The sequence below is a fragment of the Podarcis gaigeae genome (genome assembly GCF_964106915.1).
Source record: "Podarcis gaigeae genome assembly, chromosome: 12".
NCBI lineage: Eukaryota > Metazoa > Chordata > Lepidosauria > Squamata > Lacertidae > Podarcis > Podarcis gaigeae.
In genome coordinates, this window is record NC_139688.1 from 23,881,607 (window position 1) to 23,907,606 (window position 26,000).

The following is a 26,000-nucleotide window of genomic DNA, read 5'->3' on the forward strand; positions in this document are numbered from 1 at the left end:
GCTTGGAACAGAATTTTAAAATGAGAAAAACTGGCTTACTTGAAAATTGGCATACATGAAGATTAAGGGTGCAGTTCTATCCACACATACCTAGGAGAAAGTCTCATGGAACTCAGCTGGGCTTACTTCTTAGTAGATTTGTAAAGCACACTTACCTGGGAGCAAGGCCCACAGAACTCAGTGGGACTTACTTCTGAATAGACATTCATAGGCTTGTATTGCAAACTCCATTTTTAAAAAATACACTTATAGCAGAACCCTAGGCATGTCTATTGACAAGTCAGTCTCACTGAATTTAGAGGTACCTACTGTCAGGTAAATGTATGTATGAATGGATACACATCCAGGAATAGAAGCTGATGGAGTAATGGGAGGAATTCCAGATGACTCTGTGGTCTTCCTTGACAGATTTAAGATGCCCAGCATATGGCAGGGTATTAGATAAGCTGCTACACCAAAGTTATTACAAAATAACTGCTTAATTGCTCTCAAATGCATCCAATTGCTTGGTAGTTCTCCAGCCAAGAAATCAGTGAAACAAAACAGAAAGTTGTTATTAACTTCCTTATTTATTGATGCATAAACTAGGATGGCTATTTCCATCTGGACTATGAACTTAATTCTTAATTCTTGATAAGCTCAAAAGTTACTTTGGATTAAGTTATCTAAACTGTATTTGAATCAGTTGCTGGGACCAGGGTTATAACAGCATGAACTATTAGATAAAATTAACTAAAGCCCAGCTTTCAGTAATACCGTACTGGCCTGGAATATAAGCCTCACTTTCCCCCCAAATTCCAACTGTGAAAAGTTAAAGTGCGGCTTATATTTGCGACCTTACGGTATGCAGCCAGGAGCATGGGGCAAACAGCACCAGAAGGGGCGCCTGCCCCACACACAGTCCCCTCCCAAGGCTGGGAAGGGAGAGTGAGGAAGGGGAAAGGCCACCGGCAACGCAGCCCCCCCCAGGAGCAGTGAGGAAGGGAGCGGCTTATATCCCCCCCCCCCCAATAAATTTTAAAGGTGCAGCTTATATTCAGGTGCGGCTTATATTTGGGCCAATACAACACTTTAGACCTGCTCATATGAGCACATTAAGATGCCTTGTGCTGAACTAAGGTAAGGAGAATGTATGGCCCTCCAGGTGTTGGATTTTAAATCCCCACCGGCTGTGGGCACCATGGCCAATGGTTAGAGATGATGCATAGCCACAGTTCCCTCATGCCCGATATGGTTTCAGTGCCATCTACCCTCTCAGCCTTGCTAGATAAGATCCTTTTAACTTGACATGCCAGGGATTGATTTCTTCGTAATTCCTAGGTAGTGGACACCTAAGACTTCCTACTATTACCATAACTTTTCTATTTTAAACTACTTTGTTGTCAGCAACGTGAACATCTTACTTGGAGAGAGGCCAGGATCGGAAGAATGTCTAGAGAAAGGGGAGGCAACTTTTCAGTAACTTAAACTCCAAGCCAAAAAGTATTCAGGTAGTGTGATAACCACCAAAACTGCTTGCCTGCTATACAGTTCTATGTTGCCTCAGTAACATATAAAGTCCCAGTGATATGGGCTGACATGGATCATATCATTCTTTCCCATCCCAGTGTGGCTCCCCACCCACAACTGGCCCACTAAGGTGGACATGAGAAAAAGAGTTGCATCCTGCATGATGCCAGGGCACCAGAGCCAAGTGAGCCACAGGAGAGGTTTTTCTGCAACTACCCCACCATCATCACCATAATATATGGAGTAGGCATAAACCCAATTGCAAGAGTGAATGTGACAAATCAGTGATTCTGGACCATTCACGAGGTTTCTCCCTCATAATATAGCTGATGGAAATGTTTAGGATTGGTGAGCATGTGAGACAGGGCCTTCTCAGTGGTGGCCCCACAGTTGTGGAGATTTGTCCTGTTAACAACCATTTGGCTGATTCATCTGGCATTCAAGAAAGCCTTAAATATGTATTATTTTACTAAAAGAGAATTCTAGTGATTTAAGTCATTATCTCTTTGCACATCTATGTCTGTATCCATTCAGTGCTTCACACTCTGCCTGCAGTTCTTTTTTTTATTTCTCTTTGTATAGTATATTACTTTGAAGGGTTTAGCCCTGAAAAGCAACTAAATCATAGTGGAAATAAATAAATCAAAAGTACTAGTTTAGGGCCTCTCCAATTCACTCTCTGTTTCCCTAACCCCTGTCTGCACCCTGGCCCTTTCCTAGTCTTGATTCTCCATAACTGTCCCACTCCCAAGCTTCTCTAACAGATTTGAAGTGTAAGGGCAAGCTCATTGTGACTTTGTGTGCTTTGGCCTCGTGTAAAAAAAGTGCTGGTTTTTAACCTTGGCTTTTATCTCATTTCCTGGGGTAAGTTCAAGCATGTGGTCCTTGGGATGCTGCCCAGCAGCCAAAAGTGGATATTAAAGAAGCTCAGATTTATTTATAAAACACTCATTTTGGTTTGTCAACAAATTCTCCCTTACAGAACATACTTCCACACAGCATTAGCGAACCACATAAGAATATCTGCCTCTCCACATCAGATAGGAAAACATTTGCCTTGCTTTATGTAGCCTGGTTAAGGCATCTAAGGTATTTTACATGAAATCTTTTTCCTGTGAGCTGAAGGAGCCTCTGACACAGCACATGCTTTGGCCCCTGGCATTTACTTCTCTGTAACACATTGATGATGGGGTTTTTAAAAATCCTGCTACAAATAGTAGGCTGAACTGTCATTCAAATCATCCAGCCTCTCACAGGGGAAACTAGCAGGTCAGGGAGAAGCTGACATTCTAGTCTTCTATGTGTAGGGCGTTAGACACACACACACACACACACACACACACCATATTTTTCCATACATATGATTTTTTTGCTTTAAAAAAATTGTCAAAGATTGGGGGGGGGTCATCTTATACACAGATGGTATAAGGGGGTTCGGGTTTCGGCTCTGGTGTGAATGGCCTGGGCTCAGGTTTGAGTATAGGCTCTGGCTCAGGCAGCCTGGGCTTTGGTGCGGGTGGCTCAGGCTCTGGCCTGATTTCTTAATTGGGGTTTAAAAAATATGGGTTATCTTATAGAGTGTCTTGTACACAAAAAAGGCAGTGTGTATTAGGCCTGGGTGATATATTGGTATATCGCCCAGGACTGGTATAAGTAGCAGATCGCAATGTCGGTTTCACTCAGTGGTATATCGCTGGTGAAACCGCCATTGTTCCAGAGTCCCTCTGCTAGCAGCCTCTGCTGGAGGGGGTCAAAAGAGATCCTTCCTCCAGCAGGCACTGCTAGCAGAGGGACTCAGGAGTGGTGGCAGTTTCACCAGCGATATATTGCTGACTGAAACCGCCACCCACTCTGCCCTCATATTATGGAAAGGGAGAAACAAGCTGTCTCGGCAAGGCACCAATACAGCTTGATCCTCCTTCTGCATCTTTAAACTGCTCGACTGAGGAGTGTGCAGCTGCCCTTGCCTTAGTCAAGCAGTTAAAGGGAACCCCCAGCCCGGCACTGGCTCCCGCAAGCTGGCAGCAGGGTGGGTGCTCTGTGAAACTGCTCAGCTGAGGGGAGAGCAGTTGCCACTCCCTGCAGCAAGCAGTTAAAGGAGTCCTGATGCTCTGCATGTGAGCAGCAAGAGGACCGGGGCTGTTTCAGCTGGGGGGGGGGCCTTCCCTACCCCCAGCTGAGTGGTGCAAACAAGCTGCATTGACCCAGCCTGTGAGCCTGGGTGAAATGGCCTCAGCTCTCAAGGTGAGAGGTGTGGGCAGTTTCACCCGGCGTCTTGTGGGCAGAAGCCAATGCATCTTGTTTTTTTCAACATTGCAAGGTATATTGAATCAGAATACTTGATATGCACCGTGTTCCTGGAAACTGTGTTGATCCATATGCATATCACTGTTGGTTCAAATGAGTAGGTTGAACAGCACTTGGGGCTGACCTTCTGTAAGCACCAGCCCTCTTAAGTAAGGTAGTTTCCCACCCACCTCTGCTGCATGTTATTGCTGAAAGAAGCTGCTACTAAGAAACCTAAGAATGACAATGGGATAGTCTTCACTCTTTACCATTTCTTATAGTTCAAGGAGGGGTGGGGGAGCTCAAAGCTAGGAAATACAAATATAGTACCAGGTGGCTTTGGTCAAGATGAATGAAACCATAAGGAGTGCTGCAGCGGAGATCCATTGCTCTCTTGGGGGAGGAGACAGCAGATATATATGTGGGTCTGCTTCCCCCTCTTTTCCTTCTTCCTGTTCAGTTCTGCCTCCTAAACAAGGAGCTAAGTTTAGCACCTAAGCAAAGAGCCTGTGAATACATTTACTCTAAAATATCAATCAGGGCTGGGAGTTCACTCAAAATCACTTTGTATATAGGTTGAAAATGGGGGAATCAGAGCATGATGCAGCTTCCATGCAAGAAGACACTGAGTAGCATCCTTAATGCAGTAGCCATTTCAGCTTTTAACTGTGCCTTATATAATTTAAGTATTATATTAGATTGTCAGTCAAATGCTCGGAATGTATATGGGAAAAACTTGGATGAGGGATTGCTGAGCCTTTGCATGATAAACTAGTTTGTTTCTCTATCTGGTACCATACAATAAATTTTTTCAGAGTTCCAACACGCCTTTCATCCCAGGTTCACTGGGCACAAATAACAAGCCCCCTCTCCTGTATCTCCTGCCCTCTTAATTTACTGCCATCACATGCTCCTTCCCACAGCCTATATGCTTATCTTATTGCTGTGCATGTTGCACAATGCACAACTTCCCTGGGTCATACTTCTCATATAAACACCCTCAGGGTGGCTCGCACAGTAAAACTAAAACAAATATAATATACTAAACAAAAATGTAAAAACATGAATAAACTGGGAGCACTCTCATGAAAAAAAGGGGTGGACTCCCTTGCCCCATGACCAATGTCTACTCAGGTTCTGGTTGAGCAACCCTTTTCCAGAAGCAGCAGAATCAAATCCAAGAAGAGAGCAGATTTAAAAGAAACACCTTGGAGAGTAGCAGAGGTCCTGTCTTGGAAGTCTGCTCCTATCATACAGTCCCACAATAAAAACACAGTGACTTTTGCAGTCCCATTCCATTTGGCAAGCTCTTCCACTTCAGGTGAGTTACATGTGAGAACCACTGCCCCAGGGGCTTTATGACCATGTGCATAGCTCAGTCTGAATTGTGGGATACCCAGACAATAGATAACAGGGAGAGCAATGAGAGCACAGTCCCTAGCCCTGCCAACTGTGAAAAGCCACAGACACAACTGATATCTTTCCAGAGAAACAAAGGAATTCCTTAAGAGTTCCCTAAGTTTCAAGGATGCCTGGGGAAAATAGGTAAACACGTAGTCATTTTTCTTAAAGGTAAAGGTAAAGGTACCCCTGCCCGTACGGGCCAGTCTTGACAGACTCTGGGGTTGTGCGCCCATCTCACTCAAGAGGCCAGGGGCCAGCGCTGTCCGGAGACACTTCCAGGTCACGTGGCCAGCGTGACATCGCTGCTCTGGCGAGCCAGAGCCGCACACGGAAACGCCGTTTACCTTCCCGCTGGTAAGCGGTCCCTATTTATCTACTTGCACCCGGAGGTGCTTTCGAACTGCTAGGTTGGCAGGCGCTGGGACCGAGCAGCGGGAGCGCACCCCGCCGCAGGGATTCGAACCGCCGACCTTTCGATCGGCAAGTCCTAGGCGCTGAGGCCTTAACCCACAGCGCCACCTGCGTCATTTTTCTTACTTAACAGTTATTCCAAAAAGATGGGAAGGCACCAAACAGGTGGCAAGTGTTGTTCACGTGCTTTCAAATAGGCAAACATGTCTGCAGATGCTGGCACCACAGAACCCTTTCAATTTAGGGGTCTGGTGTAAGCTCACAGTTGCAACTCCTGCAACACATTCAACATGCAGCTTTCATTAATCCTGCCAACATCTGGAGACCCAAAGCTGCAGAAAGGCTGATATAGACTAGGAATAGCCAAGGTGGCACTCTCCAGTTAGAACATTTTTAGCTCCCCTGCTACCGCAGGTGCGATGAATGTTTGCTGAACTACAATTCCATCACCCCTGGCCCATTGTTCATGGTTGCTAGGGCAGATGGGAGTTTTCATTCAGCAACATCTGGATGACCAAAGGCTTACAGAAAGGACCTGCCTGTTATCCTTTAATGTAGGGTTTTTAATTATTATCAGTCCAAACATTTTTTTTTGTATACAGGATAGCAAACGAGGTGTTCACTTCCCATCATTGGCTACGCTGGATGGGCTCAACAGGAATCAGGAGTACAACAACATCTGTGCAGTACCTCGTTGGCCAACCTTATATTATTAAATATAATAATAATAATCAAATTTATTACCCAGCCTTCAACAGCAAGACCCAAGGCAGGTTGTAAGAATGTAAAATTCAGAATTTAAAACTGTTAAAACAAATTACAGTCACAGGAACAGGCAGCTACAACACCTATGCTACACAATGGTAGACCTAACAACTATGGTGCCTCTGACCTAGTGCATATTCTCATGCAAAGTTGCCTGACATCCTGAATTGGACCATAGGCTACTCTGCCTGGCAGTGGTCCTTCATGGTCTTGGCAGAGGTCTTTCCCTTCCCCACCACTCCTTTTGCTTAGATACGTCCCATCCCACACCAGCTTTCTTTTAGCCTTACCTGGCATGGAGAAGTTTTTGCTGGAATTTCCCTGGCGGATGAGAAGCTTCAATAATTGGTAGGGAAGTCTCTCTCACACACAAATGAACTGTATGTTATTCATGTAATACCAAACCAGAACCCTAGAAAGCATCCTCATCACAAGACAGCTAAATCGCCAGCAGTTCCAAGGCAAAGAGGCAAACAGCTTGGGGGAGAACACTAAGCATCTGTTCTCCATCAGGGGTAAAATCTATAAACAACTCTGACAGCTTTATGATGTCCAGAGCTCCTTATCTGACATTCACTGGTGGATACGCCAGTTTAATAGGGATTTTTCTCCATATGAAGAATTGCCATCTTAGAATATAGGTTATATTTTGCGCAAAAATAAAAATAACAGAAACTCATTTTATCTGGATTTGATTTATAATCCTTCTGGATCTCATTAGCAACTCTCCTAAAGTAGTAGCAAACTCAAAGTACATGGAGCCCTCTTCGTGTTTACATTCCACAACAGAGTTGAGCTAAAACCCTTAAGCAATCTGTGCTGCCATACATTCCCTACAGAGTCCAATGTTGTGCAGTGGACCAAGCGCAGCAGCCTTAGGGTATGTTCACATTACCACTTAACTCCATATCCAGCATACAGTCGTACCTTGGTTCTTGAACAGAATGTGTTCCAGGAGTCCATTCAACTCCCAGAACTGTTCGAAAACCAAAGCACGGCTTCCGATTGGCTGCAGGAGCGTCTTGCAGCCAATCGGAAGCCACGCTGGACGTTTGGCTTCCGAAAATTGTTCAAAAACCGGAACACTCATTTCCGGGTTTCGATTGTTCTGGAGCCATTCGTTCAGGAGCCAAAGTGCTTCCAAGGTACGACTGTACTCCCATGACCAGTTTTTGAAGCCATATTCGCACATTAGCCACAATCCATCTCTCTCTTGTAGTTATTTGACAAAAGTTAGTTCGATGAGATGTTTCACAAGCCAGCTTCAGTTTGATTAGAAAACAGTGTTCACTTTGTACTTCAGAATGGTGTGCACATTTGAGACTGATGACGCACATGGGCAGAGAAGCGCACATGCGCAAAGTAACGCCTTAATGAAAAGGTGTTCCAGGGTCAGGGTTGCCGTGGCAACAAAACAGGTCATGCAGATTATCTCTGCTCCATCTCTGATGTGAACAACCCCACGTAAATGTGGCTTGAAACACAGTGAACATAGTGCTGCTGCAGTGGACAGCTTTGTCCACTGTTTACTGCTAAGATCTGGCCTCCCTCTCTGACCCCCAGCCATCAACCTTTGCTTCACCAGCACTACAGAAACCTCTGTACATTACAGAAGCAAAAGGTGTGGCAAAGTGGGGTTGTTCTGTGTCTATTTATAGAAATGTGAGATTTATGGATGAAATGGTACTCAGCAAAATAGAATGGAAATTGTTATAAGTTGTTGAGACAGGCAAACACAGGAACAAAAGAAGACCATTAGTACTGTCCACTCCAGGGGTGGGGAATCTCTGAGTCTTTAGTCTACTTAGGCCCGCCAGGTCTTAATAATGCTCAAGAAGGTTCATTGGTTCATAGTTGGGTTTCCGGGAACAACACAAAGTACAATTTTAGCTCTTTAAAGCCTGGTCTCTTTTTGTCCTAGCTCTGCTTGTTAACTGAGCAATATCATCTGCAGTAAAGGCTTTACAGAAGTAATAGGAAACAGAATATATCAAGGGTGCTCAAGTCTTTAGTATGTACATCAGGCTACCTGGAAGCACCATATTGAAGAACTGGCACAATATTCTAAGAGTGAATCTCAGCTTGAAATATCTTACTCTTTTATTAGACATTCTTCTACCTATGAAGACCACATTTTTTCCTTCTTACATCCTAATAAAGGGTTGGTTATACCCTCCCCGCAAATAGTAATACCTAGTCTTAGCAATGTTAATTGCAGGAAATATCTTTTCCAAGCAAGAAGCGCCATTTTTGTATTAAAAATGTTTGCAATTGACTACAGTGAAAAATGTTTGCTGTCAAACTGCACCAGCAAGAGAGTAGAATAAATAAATTCTTTGAAATGAAAAACTATGCAATCTGGCTTCAATGCCCAGTTTGTTATCGACTCATGTCAGCTACCACATTCACCAAAAAGAATTAGAAATGAAGCTTCTTAGATGTTTGCACAGTTTTGGTGTGTGTACACACACACACACACACACACATTCACTTACATTTTCTGTCGTGCAACCTGCAGCTGGAAGGATGAAAGAAAAAGACTTCACTGTATTCTTAGAGCACATTCTAACTAGGTGCTTAGTTATTAACTTTTATTCATTTTTTTGAGCTGCCCGAGAGCTCAGCTAAGTTTAGCTCATGCACCACAGTTTTGCTGCCCTTGCTATTTTAAATAAGTTTCCAGCAGGAGAGTTGAAGAGCAAAGAACTGCGCAACTGAGTGAAATTGTTGACCTCTTTCTGGAAAGAATACAGCACTTACCTACATTACAGTATGCAAAGCTGAAGAGCCACACAAACAAAAGAACTGGGAGAAGCATTTGCCAGCATTCAGAGAGGAAATACTGCATAAGGACTTGCTAATATGCATGCATGTTTTTCAATGGGACTAAAGCTTGGCTAACAAATCTAGGTGACTCAAACAAGTAGGGGGGAAATTGTTTTGGTTTTTTAAAATTTATTTAATCAATTTTTTGATACAAACATCAACCGCAAAAGACACATACAACAAAAACCATAATAACAGTAATAACACAATTTGACAATTCAGATTTGGATACACTGATATACCTATGACTACATCTTTTTAAACAATATTTTCCCACCTCTCTCTCCCCGCCACTATCCGCCTTATCACTTAAATATTAGTTCCCGATTTCTTCATATTTATCCATTCTCATTTTGCGTCGACATGCAATTCATTCGTATATAGCTAATCTGTCCATAAATCCATGTGCTCAATGGAATCTTTTTGCAGCTCTTCCAATTCATCAAAACAAGTCTTTTTGCTTCTAATATAGCATGGTACATCCATTTTTTTTGACCCCTTGAAATCTCCCACGTTTCCGGAATATAATTTAGAATTAAATTCGGTTCCCCTAAATAGCAATTTATTTTTATTACTCTTGCTATAAATATCCTCACCTCGCACCAAAATCATCGGACAGTTAATCAACATATGTATTAAGTTCGCATTTTTACTTCCACATCTCCAGCAATTGTCTGTGCTTATTATTTTCTCCTGGTATAGTTTTCCTGGAGTCCAGTGGACTCTGAATATTATTTTCTGTTGAAGAAGTCTGTCTTAGATCCATAGAGGCTATTTCTGTTGATTTTATACTTGACTCCCATATATCATTTGTTATCTGTACCGAGCAGGGGGAAATTTTAGGCCCATGTTTGCCCACAGTGGAGGGTGTATTCTGTTGCATTCTGACGCGGACTGCTTTTGTCCCTGGCAATGCAGTGTTAGGGGGTTTTGACCAGAGGTTCAGACTGTGGCTCAATGCACCAACAAATCCACTCTCGAAAGAATGCAAGGAAGAGCAGAGTTGTGATCTGAACACATGGCAAAAGCCACACACAGTTACCTCACAGACAGAATTCAGGGTAACCTGGGCCTAAATCTATGTCAGGCAATTAAACTGGCCCTAACCTAGCCTTAAAAAAAGCAATGTGAAATGGGGGTGACCCCTGAAGAATGGCAAGCAGTGTTTCAGCTGTGTCCTTTTTTTGTATAAGTAAATACTAATCCAGTGCACAAGCCTCGTGTTCTGAGACTCTGCATTGCTGAACTTGATATCCTGCAGACTGGACATAAAAGCATAGGCAGTAATTAAAGTGCCCCATGACACATCTTAAGAGAAAAGCGGCACTAATCCTGGCTTCCAAGCCTGAGACTAATTAAGATAAATAACAGGCTTCTTTCTACATTAACACAAAAAAGAAGCTTCTGATAAATGAGATTTGGTTCTTAACCTAATACCACACAAATAAAGGCCATTTCCCTGCTGCATTCCAGGCAGAATTTAAAGTCCTGGGAAATCCACGGAGAAGTTCAAAAAATTGACTTGGGCATACAACAATTAATACACACAAAAAAACTATTTTAACACAGGTGTGGGGAATAGGGTGCAGATCCTCAGCTCCCTCACCTCTCGCTGACCACTTTGGCAGGTGGGCAAGGCAGCTCACCTGCCAATCACCTGACTTTCCTATGATACCTGGCGACCCAACTTCAAAGGGAAAGGATCAGGAGAGCACACTTGTTTCTTTCTTTTCTTCATCTGCAGCCCAGCTTGATTTCAAACCAGCTTGCAAAAGAAGATCCCTGGCAAAAGGGGCTTGCAATCAGTGCCAATCAGCTGATCAGTGCTTACTGAGGACTTTGTTTTTGACAGTGCTTGGCTGCAGTCCAGAGTTTCCCAAGCGCAACTGGTCCCAATGAGGTTTGCAGTCAACGCTGATCAGCTGGTCAGCACTGACTGCAAAAGCTGCTTTCCGCGGAAGCAGCTCCAGTCGGGTGCTCCAACTGGAAGCACACTTTCAGGCTCTCAAATGTTCCTTTGCAGCCACTTTTTTAAACACACACACACACACACACACACACACAACCATAATTCTCATATATTGTATCTTTAGCAGTTGCAAAAACAAAGCAATCAAAGTAAATATATAAAATATTATTTAGCGATGCACATTCAGCAATGATGTTATATAGGGGGCACAAGTAACAGCCATTGATTTATCTGCCCCACACCTGATGTCATATATAATAGCAGGCATGGGGGGCAAGTGGAGGTGGGTCTGGGAAAAACTGCTTTGCAGGCTAAATAAGGATCCCTGGCAGATCCAGTTTGAGCTGCAGGCTGGAGATTTTACATGCCAAATTTAATACACCAAGGTTTTTCTTTTAATAACCATTGCATAAAGTGTCATGGGTGGAATCTGTACTCTCTGCTTTTCCCTCTTGCAGCTACACCTCTGACAAGTTATGTGAAAAAGCAAAGTGTCTCCTAGTGGATTTAAGGAACAAGCAGTCAGATCTTGCACGTGACCTTGGATAAATGGCAGTCTGTCAGTAATCTCTGAAGCAGGGTGAAAAGCAGAAGAGAAATCCTGATTATTAGTAGCAACAGTCCTTTTCATTGATCAAGGCTTTACTCAAGGCCAGCACAGGGAACCCTGCCTTCACAACTACCCCCCCCCCCCCGCCAAATTCCTTGAACGTGTATCAGAGGCTTATCAGGACTTGCAGTGGAAACACTGAATCATTCACTTCTTGGAATGCATTTGTCTGACAGAAAGGTGATAAAAGCTAGGGTGCCCATTAGATAAAGCGCTAGCTTATTGTCTTTGGAGACAAGTTTAATCAAAGTTTTAATCAGCTAGCAGTGGCCCAAATGGTAGTTGCTCAGCACCGGAAACAAGCTTTTTACACTCAGTGACTGGGTAATTACAGTAAGACAGAAACTAATCCTGTTGGATTAGTCACAGGCCCATGACCGTGATCAGTTTGTGGATACATGGATGCCATTTAAAATATATTGTGAGCTTGGGGGATTCCATTGTTGAAGTAGCCAGGCCAGCTTCTTGGTAATGGCCCTAAGTATGGATCTGAAAGGAAGTTGCTTTGTGCCAGAGTGGACTCCCTCCTCCCTCACCTCACTGGTAATGAGAAGGTCAATAGCAAGAGTTGAGGTGTGTTAGAGAACTGGCTAGGATCAGGCAGAAGCCAGAGAGTGAGAGCCATGCTTGACTTCTGCTGGAATCCCAGGCTGTGCCTATGGGAGAAGGAATACCTTCTGAGGTGTTGATGTTGTGAGCCCCTTCAACGTAGACTCAGATGGTATATATGTGTAAACAAACCATCTATCATAAAGACACCACAGTCTCCGCTGTCTCGCATATCAAGGAAACTGAATCCTGGGCAAGCTCCTAAAACCCCTGGTGTTATGTACTGAAGTTCTCACCCTGGGCCAGCAGGGGGATACTGTAGGTAGTTCAGGTCCACATATGCAAATAAGGGATCGAAAGTGACATTCAGTGATTGGATAGTTACAGAAAGTTGTTACAATTACATTGTTCTGAACCCTTCAGTTCAGTTCTGTTCTGGCTGTGAATAAACAAGAGCTGTTTGAAGAATCGTTGTGTCGTCTGATATGTTCACCCACAACGTAACACCTTGAATCTCGCATTATTTAGAAATTGGGGTGACGTGCAACAAGGGGTAAACAGCAGGTCGTCTATTTTCAACCCCCTAGGGGTCCAAATATCTTTTTGGAATGATTGCAAGCTCCCCAAATGCCTGTGCTCCCTGATCTGAAAAAGCTCCAAGGGAGAAGTTATCCCAGGACAGCTTCCTTGAAGCTTTTTTAAATTGAAGCACAGGAAGGTGGGGAGTCTGGCTACCGAGTGCTTGAGATCACTATGGTCGCTGATTTTGTTTTTAAGGTAAAATCTTCCTTTTATCTTAAATCTTTCTGCACTGACTTCTTCAAAAGTAAAAAAAGAATTCACTTAAGCAGCAAGAACAATGGGCAGCTCTCAGAGACACTGTAGGCAGCCTCCTCACCTTCCCATGTTTACAGGAAAGCTGAGCTGAAGCCAGCATGAGCTTTTCAGGAAATGCAAGTACACAGAAAGACTGCAAAGTGCAGACCACCAGGGAGATATTTTGCAGGATGAAAGGAAGTATGATACTCACAAATACCCCTTGGCCACACTGAAAGGAAACTAAGTGTGACAAAAGCAAGGCACCCCATCTCTGAGAATTTCAATGAATCCTTTTCTCCCCTTTGAATTAATTTTTGAATGCAATTTCTTTTCTCATAAATGGATGGTGAATGTGTGTTTTTTTATTTTTTTAAAAAAACTAAGAAGAAATTTTTAGCATTGCACTCATGAGAATTCCTACCACTTCTCCCCCTACATCTTCCTCAAGTTACTTAGGAAGGGGGAGAGGAGGAGGAAGGTGACAGTCATGATGGATGGTTTGCAGAGATATTTCCAGTCTTCAGCTTGAACATTTTAAAAGCCCCAACCATTTTTGGGTTGAGCAGGAGAGCAGTCAACCAACCTCTACCAACTGTTCATAACCTCTCAGGTTATGATGAGGAGAAGTCAAAGAATGAGGACCTTTACCAAAAAAATGTCAAATTTAGTCCATTAGGCTTGGGAAATGACCAAACCACATCCCTGTTCTTATATTTACCATGGCATGGGTGTAAATGTCAAATATATGTCTTGTAACTCAATCCCTTCTGACATTTAGTGGTACATTTCAAGAATCACTAAGAGCCTTCAATAAATGGCAGTCTTTAGTTTTGTTGCCATTATTTACCAATAGTTATTCACATTTCACATTTACTGGGGCAGGCAGGGCAGGATACAAATGTAGTAAATAACATAGGCAGTAAAAATGTGAAGTGTGAAAAAGTCTTAACAGCACCAGTTTTGTGACACAGCTGTGTCTGGGACTCTGCTTATAAATACAAGGTACTTGTCCGTGACCCTTTCAAAATAAGTTCATGTATTGTGCAGGGATAGAAGTGCAGTATGTCAGATTTGAAAAGGTCCCAAAAAATGGACTTTACATTCCCTTCCAATCATAAAGCACATGAAATACATTAGCTGACAAGAGGTGCTTCTCAAACTGTTCACAACATTTAGCTAATTCTGTTTAGCCACGACAAGCACATATTTCAGACTCCATTTTCTCCATTTTCGCCCCCTTAAACTGGGCTTTCAGCCATGTCTCTGTTTATTATCTTCCTTAAAGAGTCCACATAATTCACTGATAGCAGCATCAAACCTAACACAGCAGTCTCCGGAGGTTATGATGCTTGTTATTTACCTGGCAAACTAGTTGTAGAAATATTCATCCAACTTAGAAAAACATATTTATCTTAGGAAACTCAAGCCATGCTGACCCATTTTTTGAGTTAGCGATCAACGTGGACACATCTTGCTGAAGTCATTGCAAAAACATGATTTATACAGATCCAGAGCTGTCAACTTTTCCCTTTTCTTGTGAGAAATCCTATTCGGAATAAGGGAATTTCCCTTTGAAAAAGGGAAACCTTGACAGCTATGGACAGATCTGGTTTCTGTCCAGGCTTCCTGATTCTAAAGACTCTGATAGCCTCTGAGTGCCCCGTGAAGCCATTTCATGCTCTTCAATGTCTGCATGGCAGCCATTTTATGACTGGTACTTACAGAACTATCTCAAAATACCAAATGTGCTCACTGGCTCAGAAAGTTTGGCACCCCTTGCCTACCAGTTTGGACCACACCCTTCTCTCAGCCCCTGAAACCAAGAGAAGATCCCTAGTGAGGCCTGAAAAAGGTACAAAGAAGGGTCGTCCCTGCCCATGATATGCAATTGCGCGTCAGCAAGATACCTCATATGAGCAGGCTGAAGATCTCTTGCAGAAAAATAAATATTTTAAACTGGAGGTACAAACTGCTACCTTTGCAATTCCTTTTATCAGTGGGATCTATTTAAACTTTGAATCTCTCAGAACTTTCCTTAACCTTCAAGCGAGAACCTGAAGGATTAATTTCTGCCCAGATAACCACTTCTGATTTTCCCTTAGAATCCGCCCCACCCCCCCTAAATAGCTGTGTGGTGCTGCAGTGTGCCATGAAAGCAACAAGGCTGCTTGGTCTGAGCGAGTCAGAAGGGAAACCCACCTCCGTCATTTCACCTATAAGCTAAGTTTCGGCACTCTAACAAGCGATTCTACTGTTGCCAAGAGGAGTTGCTTCATTCTAATTCTGGCTGCAACAGGGGAAGAGCATGGACACCTATTCAGGAAGGGGGAGGAATTAAAGAAAACAACAGAGACTGGAATTCTATAAAGGGGTTCTTGTCACTTTATCATGGGGGCAGGTTTTTCCATCAAGGGCTGCATTCACTTGAAGGCAACGTTTGAGGGGGGAGCAGGGACATGCCAGTAGTGCGCGCGCGCGCGCGCACACACACACACACCAGTTCATACATCCATCCGCCCTAAGCATCAGAAATGAACAGGGGCAGTAGCACAGGTGGGTGTCCTGAAGAAGTGAGGAAGGATGTGGTTGAATAAATGGATGGACATGTGGCAAAAGGGAAACATGCAGAGTTGGGGGAAGCAGCAGGCCACCAGCCACCTGGACATTCAGGGCAATGAGCTGGATGAAAAGACTTTATGTCTGGCTCAGAGTCTGTCCTGGTTCCTCCTGAACCTTCAGATTCAGAGCAGGAGTACAGCCCCTCCAAGCGCCCCTATTTTCCAGGGACAGTCCCAGATTTACAGAAACTATCCCGGTTTCTGATTTGATTCCGGAATGTCCCACTTTTCCTTAGGACGTCCCTATTCTCATTGGAGAAATGTTGGAGGGGACGCCTCTATTTTCAACGGAGAAGTGTTGGAGGGTCTGGGAGCAGGGAGCACCAGAGAAGAACTTGGAAAAGGAGGAGGAGTCTGCTTGATGAAGCCCCCTGCCCCAGATGTGCCCAGACATGAGACTCAGGCAGCAGCAGAGCTAGCCGCTCAGTTATCTGGAGTGGCACACATGCCGTGCACCCGGGGGGCGGAGCGAGCCACCCAGGGGGCGATCAGCGCAGCAATTGTTGCCCATTGAGGCTATTGCCCATTTAGGCAATTGGCACCCAGCAGGGCAGTGCGGCGATCCACCCAGGGGATTTTGTCACACATACCCCCAGGGATGACACCTGGAGCAGACTGCCCCCCCGCCCCCTTCCTGCGCCCCTGGACCCAGGGACTGGGCCTTCCCAGCCTGCGTAGGACAAGAAAGGCTGAGAGGCCTAATCTGCTGGGACAGAGCAGAAGAGTTCTCAGGAAGAAGAATGCCCAGCCATCTCTCCCAGGGAGAGGCAACATATCAAGAAAATAGATTCGTTTCCCTCAGAGAAGACTCTGCCTCCAGGCCTAGAATGATTGCAGAAATGGAGTTTCTCAGGAGTAGCTGGGCTTTCATATTCATTGTACACTGCTGATAAGTTTTTCTGGGTGTTTTTTTGTGCGTGTGTGTTTTTACAATCAACCGGTATATAAATATTTTAAATAAATATTAAAACACTGCTTGATGCAAGGCATCCAAGGAGGTATTTGCCATACTAAAATCATAGCAGGAAATCCAGAGTTGGAGCATCCTGAACAGATGCCCAGCTTCTGCCTGAAGGTCTCCAGCAAGTGAAATAAATGAGTACACGCACACCCCAAGATAGTTTGCATCACAGTCAAACTGCTCTTACTGTCAAGAGGTTTTTCCTAATGCCCAAGTGAGTGCTGCTGAGCTTACTCCTTAAAATGATCAGTGCGTCTTACTGCACAAATACTCCTTAAGGTAAAGGTAAAGGTACCCCTGCCCGTATGGGCCAGTCTTGCCAGACTCTAGGGTTGTGCGCTCATCTCACTCTATAGGCCGGGAGCCAGCGCTGTCCGCAGACACTTCCGGGTCACGTGGCTAGCATGACAAGCTGCATGTGGCGAGCCAGCGCAGCACACGGAACGCCGTTTACCTTCCCGCTGGTAAGCGGTCCCTATTTATCTACTTGCACTTAAGGGTGCTTTCGAACTGTAGGTGGGCAGGAGCTGGGACCGAAAGACGGGAGCTCACCCCGCCGTGGGAATTTGAACCGCCGACTATGCGATCGGTAAGTCCTAGGTGCTGAGGTTTTACCCACAGCGCCACCCGCGTCCCCTCAAATACTCCTTAGTTAATCTCAAAAATTCCTTCATGATCAGAATATTTGTGACCATTATTACAAGCTAGTTCCTGTTAGACCTTTTGCTATCTTAATCCGCTGCAAAGTTCGCTATAAAGAAAATTAGACCAGCTAACCCAGACCTCCTACCTACCAAGCATATTTGTCAATACTAACTTAACAAATGTAATTGGGAAGTAGAGGGGAAGAGGCCTAGAAGAAAATAAGACAGTGGTATATTAGTTCATCAGCTGCCTAGGAACATATGACATCACGAGGTGAACAAAAAAGCAGCTGGACGGTATATATAGATGTAAATGAATTACAATCCCATAAGAATTCTGGTTTCAGATCCAAATGCCAAGCTTCTTTTTTGATTTATGAATGGTAAAAAAATTCACTTTCCCATTTTTCTTTATTAAAAGCACCTTAAAAGAAAAGGGAAGGTGAAGGATATAACAGAAATGCATGTGATTTACATTTGATTGTGATTAACATATTAAAAAATCAACACATTTTGAAAAAGCTTCAACTCTTCTTTTAACTCTGCGTTAGGGAGACAAAAATTGTTCTCCTCCTTCTACACACACACACACACACACACACACACACCCCTTCTTGCTGCCTGAACACAGAGGATTTGATTATGCATAGAATAAATTGTATTCCCTGTTTAATGGCAAGGTAATTTTCTGGAATAAACTCTTGAAAAGCTTGAATGAAAACAATTTAATACAGCACCTGGGACTCTTCAGCATAACAGAATAGTTTCCTAAGAAGAATATGGCAAATTTGTTTTTCTGCAGTCCCTTAGGAACAACAGGAAAAACCTTTGCTTTCAATTACCAACTGGTCTCAGCATCCACGTAGAAATTTTATTCAAAGCAGCATCATACTATGCTCTGGAGTAGATTCCATTTCCATTACATTTTAATTATTGAACAGTAAGCTACCACAAGGAAAATGATACTGTCCACAGATAATTCCAATGCTTAATCTTGGTACTGGCGGAGGGAACCACCCCCAAAATTCTGCAATATTTGAAAGTGCACAACTTACTTGCCTATGTAACTTAGTTGCATCCTCCCCACAACTTTCCTGTGTAAGTCCAACCCCAACCTCCCCATGCTCTGCAGAGGGCTTTAAGTCATGTCTACTTGCCTTAACAGATGTCCCAAGCAAGTGTGACTTGAAGCTGCCTGAAATGGCTTGTGTGTACGTACAGTGGTACCTTGGTTCTCAAATTTAATCTGTTTTGGGAGTCCGTTTGACTCTGAAATGGTTCGAAAACCAAGGCACGGCTTTTGATTGGCTGCAGGAGCTTCCTGCACTCAATCAGAAGCTGCAGAAGCCGCATTGGATGTTCGGCATCCAAAAAAAGTTCACACTCACTTCTGGGTTTGTGGTGTTCGGGAGTCGATTTGTTCGGGAGCCAAGCCGTTTGAGTTCCAAGGTACCACTACATATTGGATGTGCAGAGAATGGGACCTCCCAGTGTTCAATGGAAGTGTGATTAACGGCTTCCAAGTGCAAATAGCTAAACATGTGCAGAAGCCATTTCATGCAGCTGCACACCTGCAGAGGTTGGGGGAGAAGCCAGAAGAAATAATCCACGCATGAAACAGCTTCTGTTCATATGCCTTAAACTTTTTGTTTTGAAAATATTAATTCACTCCTGCCCTGCTCAGCACAGCACTGAGTCCGTATCCTCCATAATCACTCCTAAATGACACCCCTGTGTTGGCAAAGTCAGCTGTTTTATCTCTCTCTCTCTTTTTTTATAAAAAAAGAATCCTGTAACTGAGTCATTGTTGAGTGTGAATTGAACTGTGAAGGTAATCTGAGCTGTTTGCAGTTTTGAAGAGGGCTGGAAGGGGTGGAATTAGAAGCTGCTTTCATGTGCAATTAACTCAAAAGTTTTAAAGAAAGAAGATGCCCCCCACTGATTGCTGTCTGCTCCTTCCAGAGCTTAATTTCTAAACTGTAAAGTGACATGGCTTAATTGCCTCAAAGGTGTGATCTCTAACTCAATTGTGTTCCAGGTGGGAATGGATGGGAGGAAGTGTCTGCTTCAAAGAGAGACAGACACATACACTCTTGTTTTAATATTTCTAGCCCAGCTGTCAACTTTGAGATTACACTTAACAAATACGGATGGTTGATTAATCTGATATTTGAGAATTCCATTATGAACCAACGGATCCTCGCATCCCAGACTAAGGCTACCCTCTGGCTTCACACTTCCTGATATATATATGCATTTTAAAATGTGTGTTTTGAGAAAGAAAAATGGTTTCACTTTGCTATTCACACAAGTGGTTAAAAAATAAATAAACCACAAATTACAGCAGAAATAGGACAGAAAAGAATTGAACAGTGAATGCCAGTGTCCATCCCTACTTACAAGAGAAATTACATTCCAAACTCCCCGACCACAAAATTTGCAGTTCCAGATGCTGTAATGGCAATCCATTCTAAGTAATTACCTGCTTCATATGACATGGTAAGTGTGGGACCAGTCTGGTCTGCGGCAGAGCATCTGCTTTGCATACAGAAGTTCGCAGGTGCAATCCAGGTTGGGCTGGGAGTCTGGAACAGGAAGTCCTTTCCCTGAAACCCTGAAGAGCTGCTGCTGGTCAGTGCACAATACTGAGCTAAGTAGATCAAAGCCTTGACTCAGTATATGGCAACTTCCTGTGTGTTCGACTCCCAAGAGAAGAGCATGGAGCTGCTTTGCTTTTCTCCTGTCCCTTTCATCACTACGCTATGCATTGCTGAGCTAAGTTGGCTTAGTGTGACATCTAAGCAAGCGTAGTCAGATATATCAAGAGCGTTTCTTGTGGTTGTTTTTCTATAGACATCATGATAACTATAGCAGTGTTATGAGCGCAGTTCAAGCAGCAAATCCCTTTTCAAGAAATGAAATCCCTGCCTTTGGAATTTATACCTAGTATGTAGGTCATTTAATTTTTGCAGCAATTATAACTCAGGGCAGTGGTCTGAACATAATGGTAAACCATGGCTTAGCATCACATCAATGAGCTGCAGCTAGCATCCGGCTTGTGCATTCCCCCATATCATCTATGCCTCCGGCATGCAGCAAAGAAAATGAGCAAACTCCTCTATTTCTTGTTTTAATCTAACCAGAGTTTCCCCACTACACCCAAAACTTGGAGGGGGGGGGGAACTTTGGTTAGTTTAGGTTCTAGTTGGTGAACACTTCAGGATCTTACTAGAGTTTGATCCTGTCTTGTTTAAATTAAATTTTTATCTAAGTGGGATTCCCAGGGAAATCGGGTTAAGGACTCAATATTCTGGTCTCCTCTCACATGTGCTAGTGGGAGAGAGAGAAGGAGGAGTATGCAGTCCCAGGGCTCCCTGCACCCTTCCACAGAAGGCTAAACAATGCTTTAGCATAACATCAGTATTGGCCTGGCATGAGAGCCCAGTGAGCTGGCCCTAATTTCTGGTAAACCATAGTGTGCCATTACATCCAGACAAACTATGGTTGCCTTCAAACCAAGCTGATTTAGAAACAAATGATAAGATTTCACAAGCCATTATTTGCTCAGTTTGCATGTATAACCAAATGACAGTTGCAATGAAATGGGCTGTCAGAGGGGGAATTGGAGCATGCAGAGGAAGGAGGGACGCCTTTTTTAAAAAAAAAAAAAAAACCTGTAACCTAAGGAAATAGGTGAGGAGATACTAACAATGTAAATCTAGCTATATTTTGGCACTATATCAAAGTACATTGCATTATAGTGGAGAAAAATGTCTGATTTTTTAAAAAATGGAATCTCACTTCGTAGGAATATCATTCAATATAAATAAGAGACTATAATCCAAAACATAAACAGCAAAATGTGAAAAAGAAGAGCAACTATGATCAATGCCACTGTTTGGGGCTTTTGATGAGCATAAAGCATTGGGAGAAATGATGGTTATTCAGAACAGGCACAAGCACACAGCTACTTCTACTGTGGTTATCCATTAAGGACCTGCTCGTATATCAAGAGTGGACGACTATGGTTGTTACAATAAGGATTTAGAATGGAAGCCACCCAGACATGGAGGCATTAGCAGCAGAAGCTGTTAAGAAAAAAGCAATAGTGGGAAGGAAACTGGATGTAACACAAAAAGTTTTGGGCACAAAGCTTGTTAATGTGTGTGTGTGTGTGTGTGTGTGTGTAGCATCATTACACAGCAGGGAACCTTTTTCAGCCCAGGGCCACATTTCCTTCTGGGGGCCACATGCCAGTGTTGGACAGAGCCAGAGGCAAAAGTGGACAGTGCAATTAATGTAAACATTACAACCTCTGACAGTAGGCCAATTTCTACAAACTCACACACCCCTCTCTATGTGTTCAAGGGCAAATTCCACTCTGGTGAGAAGTGTGGCCTGGAGAGACACATTCAGCCCCTGACCCTGAGGATCCCCTGCTCCCTAGCCCCTAACAATCCCTATATGGCGACAAGTTTTCATATCCCCTCCTCACCATGCAGGTATCTTAAGGCAACAGAACGAAAATAAATAGATCCCTACCTCAATCTGGGTAGTGTTGTCATGTGTGTCATCAAGCAGCAGATCTGTGAAGCCCCCAGGTTCTGAAGAGTCCTGCCCCACACTGGCTCTGTTGGTGTCAACTGACTTGAGGAACTCTGAATGCCGTTTCCATCTGTGGCTGTATCTGTAGGAATCCACACGAATGTTCTCCTCCACTCGAGGAAAGCTTGGAACCATTTCATAAAACGCACCTATTTGACAAAGAGATTTTTGTTGGGGGAAAGGGTTAAAGCGAGATAGAAAAAATAATAATCCAGCAACATTCTTTTGATACGTATTACTTAGGAGTGGATCTTGCAACAAAATGTTTTGTGGGTTTTTTTGCATTTCTGCAAACTTTGGGGCCTCACTGAGACAACTGATACCTCACTCTTGTTCCATTTTATTAAAATATATATCAAATGCATTTTATTAACAATACTTTTCAGACAGAAACCTCAACGCTTCTTTATATGACTAGCTGCAGAAATATGGCATGTTAATTAGACAATATTCTTACTATTGTATAGGTTGGGGGAAAACAGGAGAAAAGTGCCAGCTTTTAAGGCAATACTTCTTAAGTTTTCAAGTAGTGAGAGGTTTCTGATATGTCCAACTTTGCCTTCATGCTTACAAACATGCACCGTATGTTTTATTTTGAAGTTACCTAACCAACTATCTATAGCTCTGAAAGTTATTCTGCTGCTACAGTTGACACTAATCTGCTAGTAAAAACCTTAATAGAACCGTTCTTTGGGGCAATTCATAACTGAACACTGCCTTTTGGAGGTCAGTTTTCTGAATACATTCATTATAGGCAGCAGCAGTTTAATTAAAAAAAATCGGTGATAGATAACCTTGATCAGATGAGTGCATATGTCTTTCCAAATCTTTGTCTTAATAGCATGACTCTATGATAAATTCACATTAGGGGAGGAATGATTTGAAGGTATGGGCATTTAAAAAAAAGATTTTTACTTATAAAAGGTAAAATGTGTTTAGATGCATATAAACACAACGCTTATTTCGTTCATGATATTGATGGTATTTTAGAATCATGCATTAAAATTTTCAAAATTCTTGAACAGGGATCACCAGATAAGATACTTTCCAAGTTTTCTTCTAGCTCCTTGAAAACCTTTTCATAGTCTATGTGAAACTGTGCCCACGCTGTTTCTGGTCTCAAGTTCACCTTCAACCACTTACACATTTTTAAACGCCCCCATCATTCCCTGTGTTTTCTGCTAATGTAGCCCAGATGGTACCATCAATTTGCACAACCAGCAGGCTTGGTGTGGGTGGGGTGCAGTGGGGGGGGGATGGCAAAGCTTCAAACATTTTTTTAAAATTTTAAGTGCAGCTTAGCCTGGGAATTCTATGAGCATCCGTACCTCTCTGGTCCTGCAGCAAAAACTGCACCTTAAAACTTTACTGAACAGGTAAGCTGGTTTGGAATTATCACCATCAATTTATTTATTGCCTTCTACACAATCATCTCAAGGTGATGTCCAGTAAAAACAGGAAATATTAGTTTAAAAAAACCCCAGCAGATGGATAGATATGGGGAAGTTTTTTATGTTTGATGTTTTTATGTGCTTAATGTTTTTGATTTGTTGGAATTTGCCCAGAGTGGCTGAGGCAACCCAATTAGATGGGTGGCATATAAATAATAATGATAATAATATACAGTCATATCACTTCCTGCAAATACTTCATGTTGCGTTTTTTCAGGTTAAGAACACGGCAAACCTGGAAGTGTTTACTTCCAGGTTTCGCCACGCACATGCGCAGAAGCATCGCTCTGGTTACGGACTTTTCGGGGTGTGAATGGCACCCCGGAATGGATTGTGTCTGCAACCAGAGGTACCACTGTATATCTAAAACAAAACAAAAGCAGGACAAAATAAATACTCGTTACTGAGGGACTTGCAAAATCAATGTGCAAGGCAATGCACAGTTCAGCCAAGGGTCCATGTGAATCACAATGATGATTACTATCTGCATTGGCCCTCTTAGAATGATGTTTGTGGTTTAACATGGAGAAAGCAATGTGCAGTGGTACCTTAGGTTACAAACACTTTGGGTTACAAACTCCAAGAACTTTACCTCAGGATGAGGACAGAAATCATGTGGCGGCGTTGCAACAGAAGCGGGAGGCCCCATTAGCTAAAGTGGTGCTTCAGGTTAAGAATGGATTCAGGTTAAGAATGGACCTCTGGGACGAATTAAGTTCGTAACCAGAGGTACCACTGTACAGATAAGCCTGCTGCACATAATAATATTTAAGTTATATGCATAGTGATTTGGATCTACACCGCAGAAACAACTGTATCTGCTTTTGTTTGCAGGAGTCCCAAACAATAATGCCGGTTTGTGGGAAAATGGATACAGCCATGTAAATAAAGGAGAATATTTTGCACATCCTTGCTTCCCCCTGCTACAGTATTAACTTTCTCTGTTTCTTCAGAGCAATAGCTGAATGCAGCTAATGACCTCTGCGGATAGAAAGACATTAGACTCACAGGAAATTTTATAAGGGACTTGGACTGTTATCACCGAAGATCTCAGAGTTTGCACTCAATTAGCACTGCAATGTCATTCAATTCAGCTGGAAAACAGCCAGATATTGTAAGGGCATCTGACAAATAGTTCCATCATAAGAGAAGGTAGCACTGATTAGCAGCAGCTTGCTTTGCAATTTATGTGGACAGAGGCAGTGTTGCAATAACACTCCGTACTTCATGCTGGAGAAGCACAGTGCCCGATGCACAAGGCTTTTGTTGTTTATAATCCCTTCACTCACTGCCACACAAGACGAAACCTTGCATGAAGCTCTTCCCCAGCAAAGATCTCACAGCACTGTTTTGGAAGGAGCGAGATTAGCAGCAAGGGGGTTTATAATGAACACATAATTAAGCCTGCGTTTTGCTCTAATGCTTTTAGCAGTTGTCCTTGAGGTTTGCATAAAATTAGACGCTAAAGTGATTAGGCTGGCAATTTTATTCCCCGCTTATGTTGAATTTAAATTTGAGATCGGAGCTCTACCTCGGAGGAAAGCGGCATGAAGGGAAGGGGAACTGGCAGTCTTGACAAGCTCTTACTATGCTGAGATCAGTCAGAATTAATGAATGGTTTGTTGGCTGCATTCAGGGCCACTTGTGGCTGCTGTTGATCAATCCAGCCCTCTCCAGTCAGTGCAATCAATGAGAGAAGCACTACACCAGAAATGTGTGTCTTATAATTCACTCAACTCAGGCAGGTCTCAAAAGAATACTTGAGCAGAGAGGGTGGGAAGAAACCGCAATTAAAAAAAAAGAAAGAATAGCTACCAGTTAGGCCTTATTCTGATACAGAGGCATTTGTGCTAAGTTGCTTTCTGAGAAAAAATATAGAAAACATGCTCAACTGTGAAAGTAAAATAAAGATCCATTTTCTATTTTAACCAATTAAGCTGAAAACAGATTCTTAATTTGTTTTTCGGGGCTATCCATTCCAGATCCTGCACCTAATACCGCATACAGCTTAAATTTGGAATCAAATAGAGTTAAGCCCTTAAAACCATTTCAGGGGTCATGTGTGTGGAGAAAACAGGCTTTCTCATGTATATGCTTAACTGATTGAGCTCACTGTCTATGCAAATGGAGCTGCACATGTTAGAAAAACCAGCAGTCGAACTTTTGGGGGGAATAGAGCTGGGGAAAAGCTGTACTGCATTCTCACTAGAAAGCATATTGTCTCAAGGGCTGCTTTCCTAGCATATCTCTCTCTCTCTGCATGGTCAGTCCCAGTAACTGTGAACAGTCAAATGTCTGTGGACCGATGTTTTCAATGGGAATTGAAATGGTTGCATCAAGCAATCTTGTGGTGGCAGTTTTATGTGGAAAGGAACTCCACGTAGGAAACATCGTGAAAACCATGTCTCAGAATCATATGCCAACAGCTTATTCCTTTGTACATCTATCTATGCATTGAACCAATCACCACATAACACAGTCTACAGTTTGCATGCTGCTACTATCAGAAGTAGGGACGCAGGTGGCGCTGTGTGTTAAAGCCTCAGCGCCTAGGACTTGCTGATTGAAAGGTC

General features: G+C 43.1%; 1 protein-coding gene across 2 annotated transcripts in view; it reads right to left on the reverse strand.

Moving 5' to 3' along the window:
- Positions 1-26,000, reverse strand: part of PLXDC2 (plexin domain containing 2) — a 234,961-nt gene that overhangs the window by 116,644 nt on the left and 92,317 nt on the right. For both annotated transcript variants that reach the window (XR_014556587.1, XM_083704951.1), the window contains exon 2: positions 21,914-22,125. Coding sequence is in view for 1 of the 2 variants with exons in the window: in XM_083704951.1 (XP_083561077.1) it covers positions 21,914-22,125 (212 nt within the window). In the remaining variant the exon portion in view is untranslated. The remainder of the gene's footprint in view (positions 1-21,913; positions 22,126-26,000) is intronic.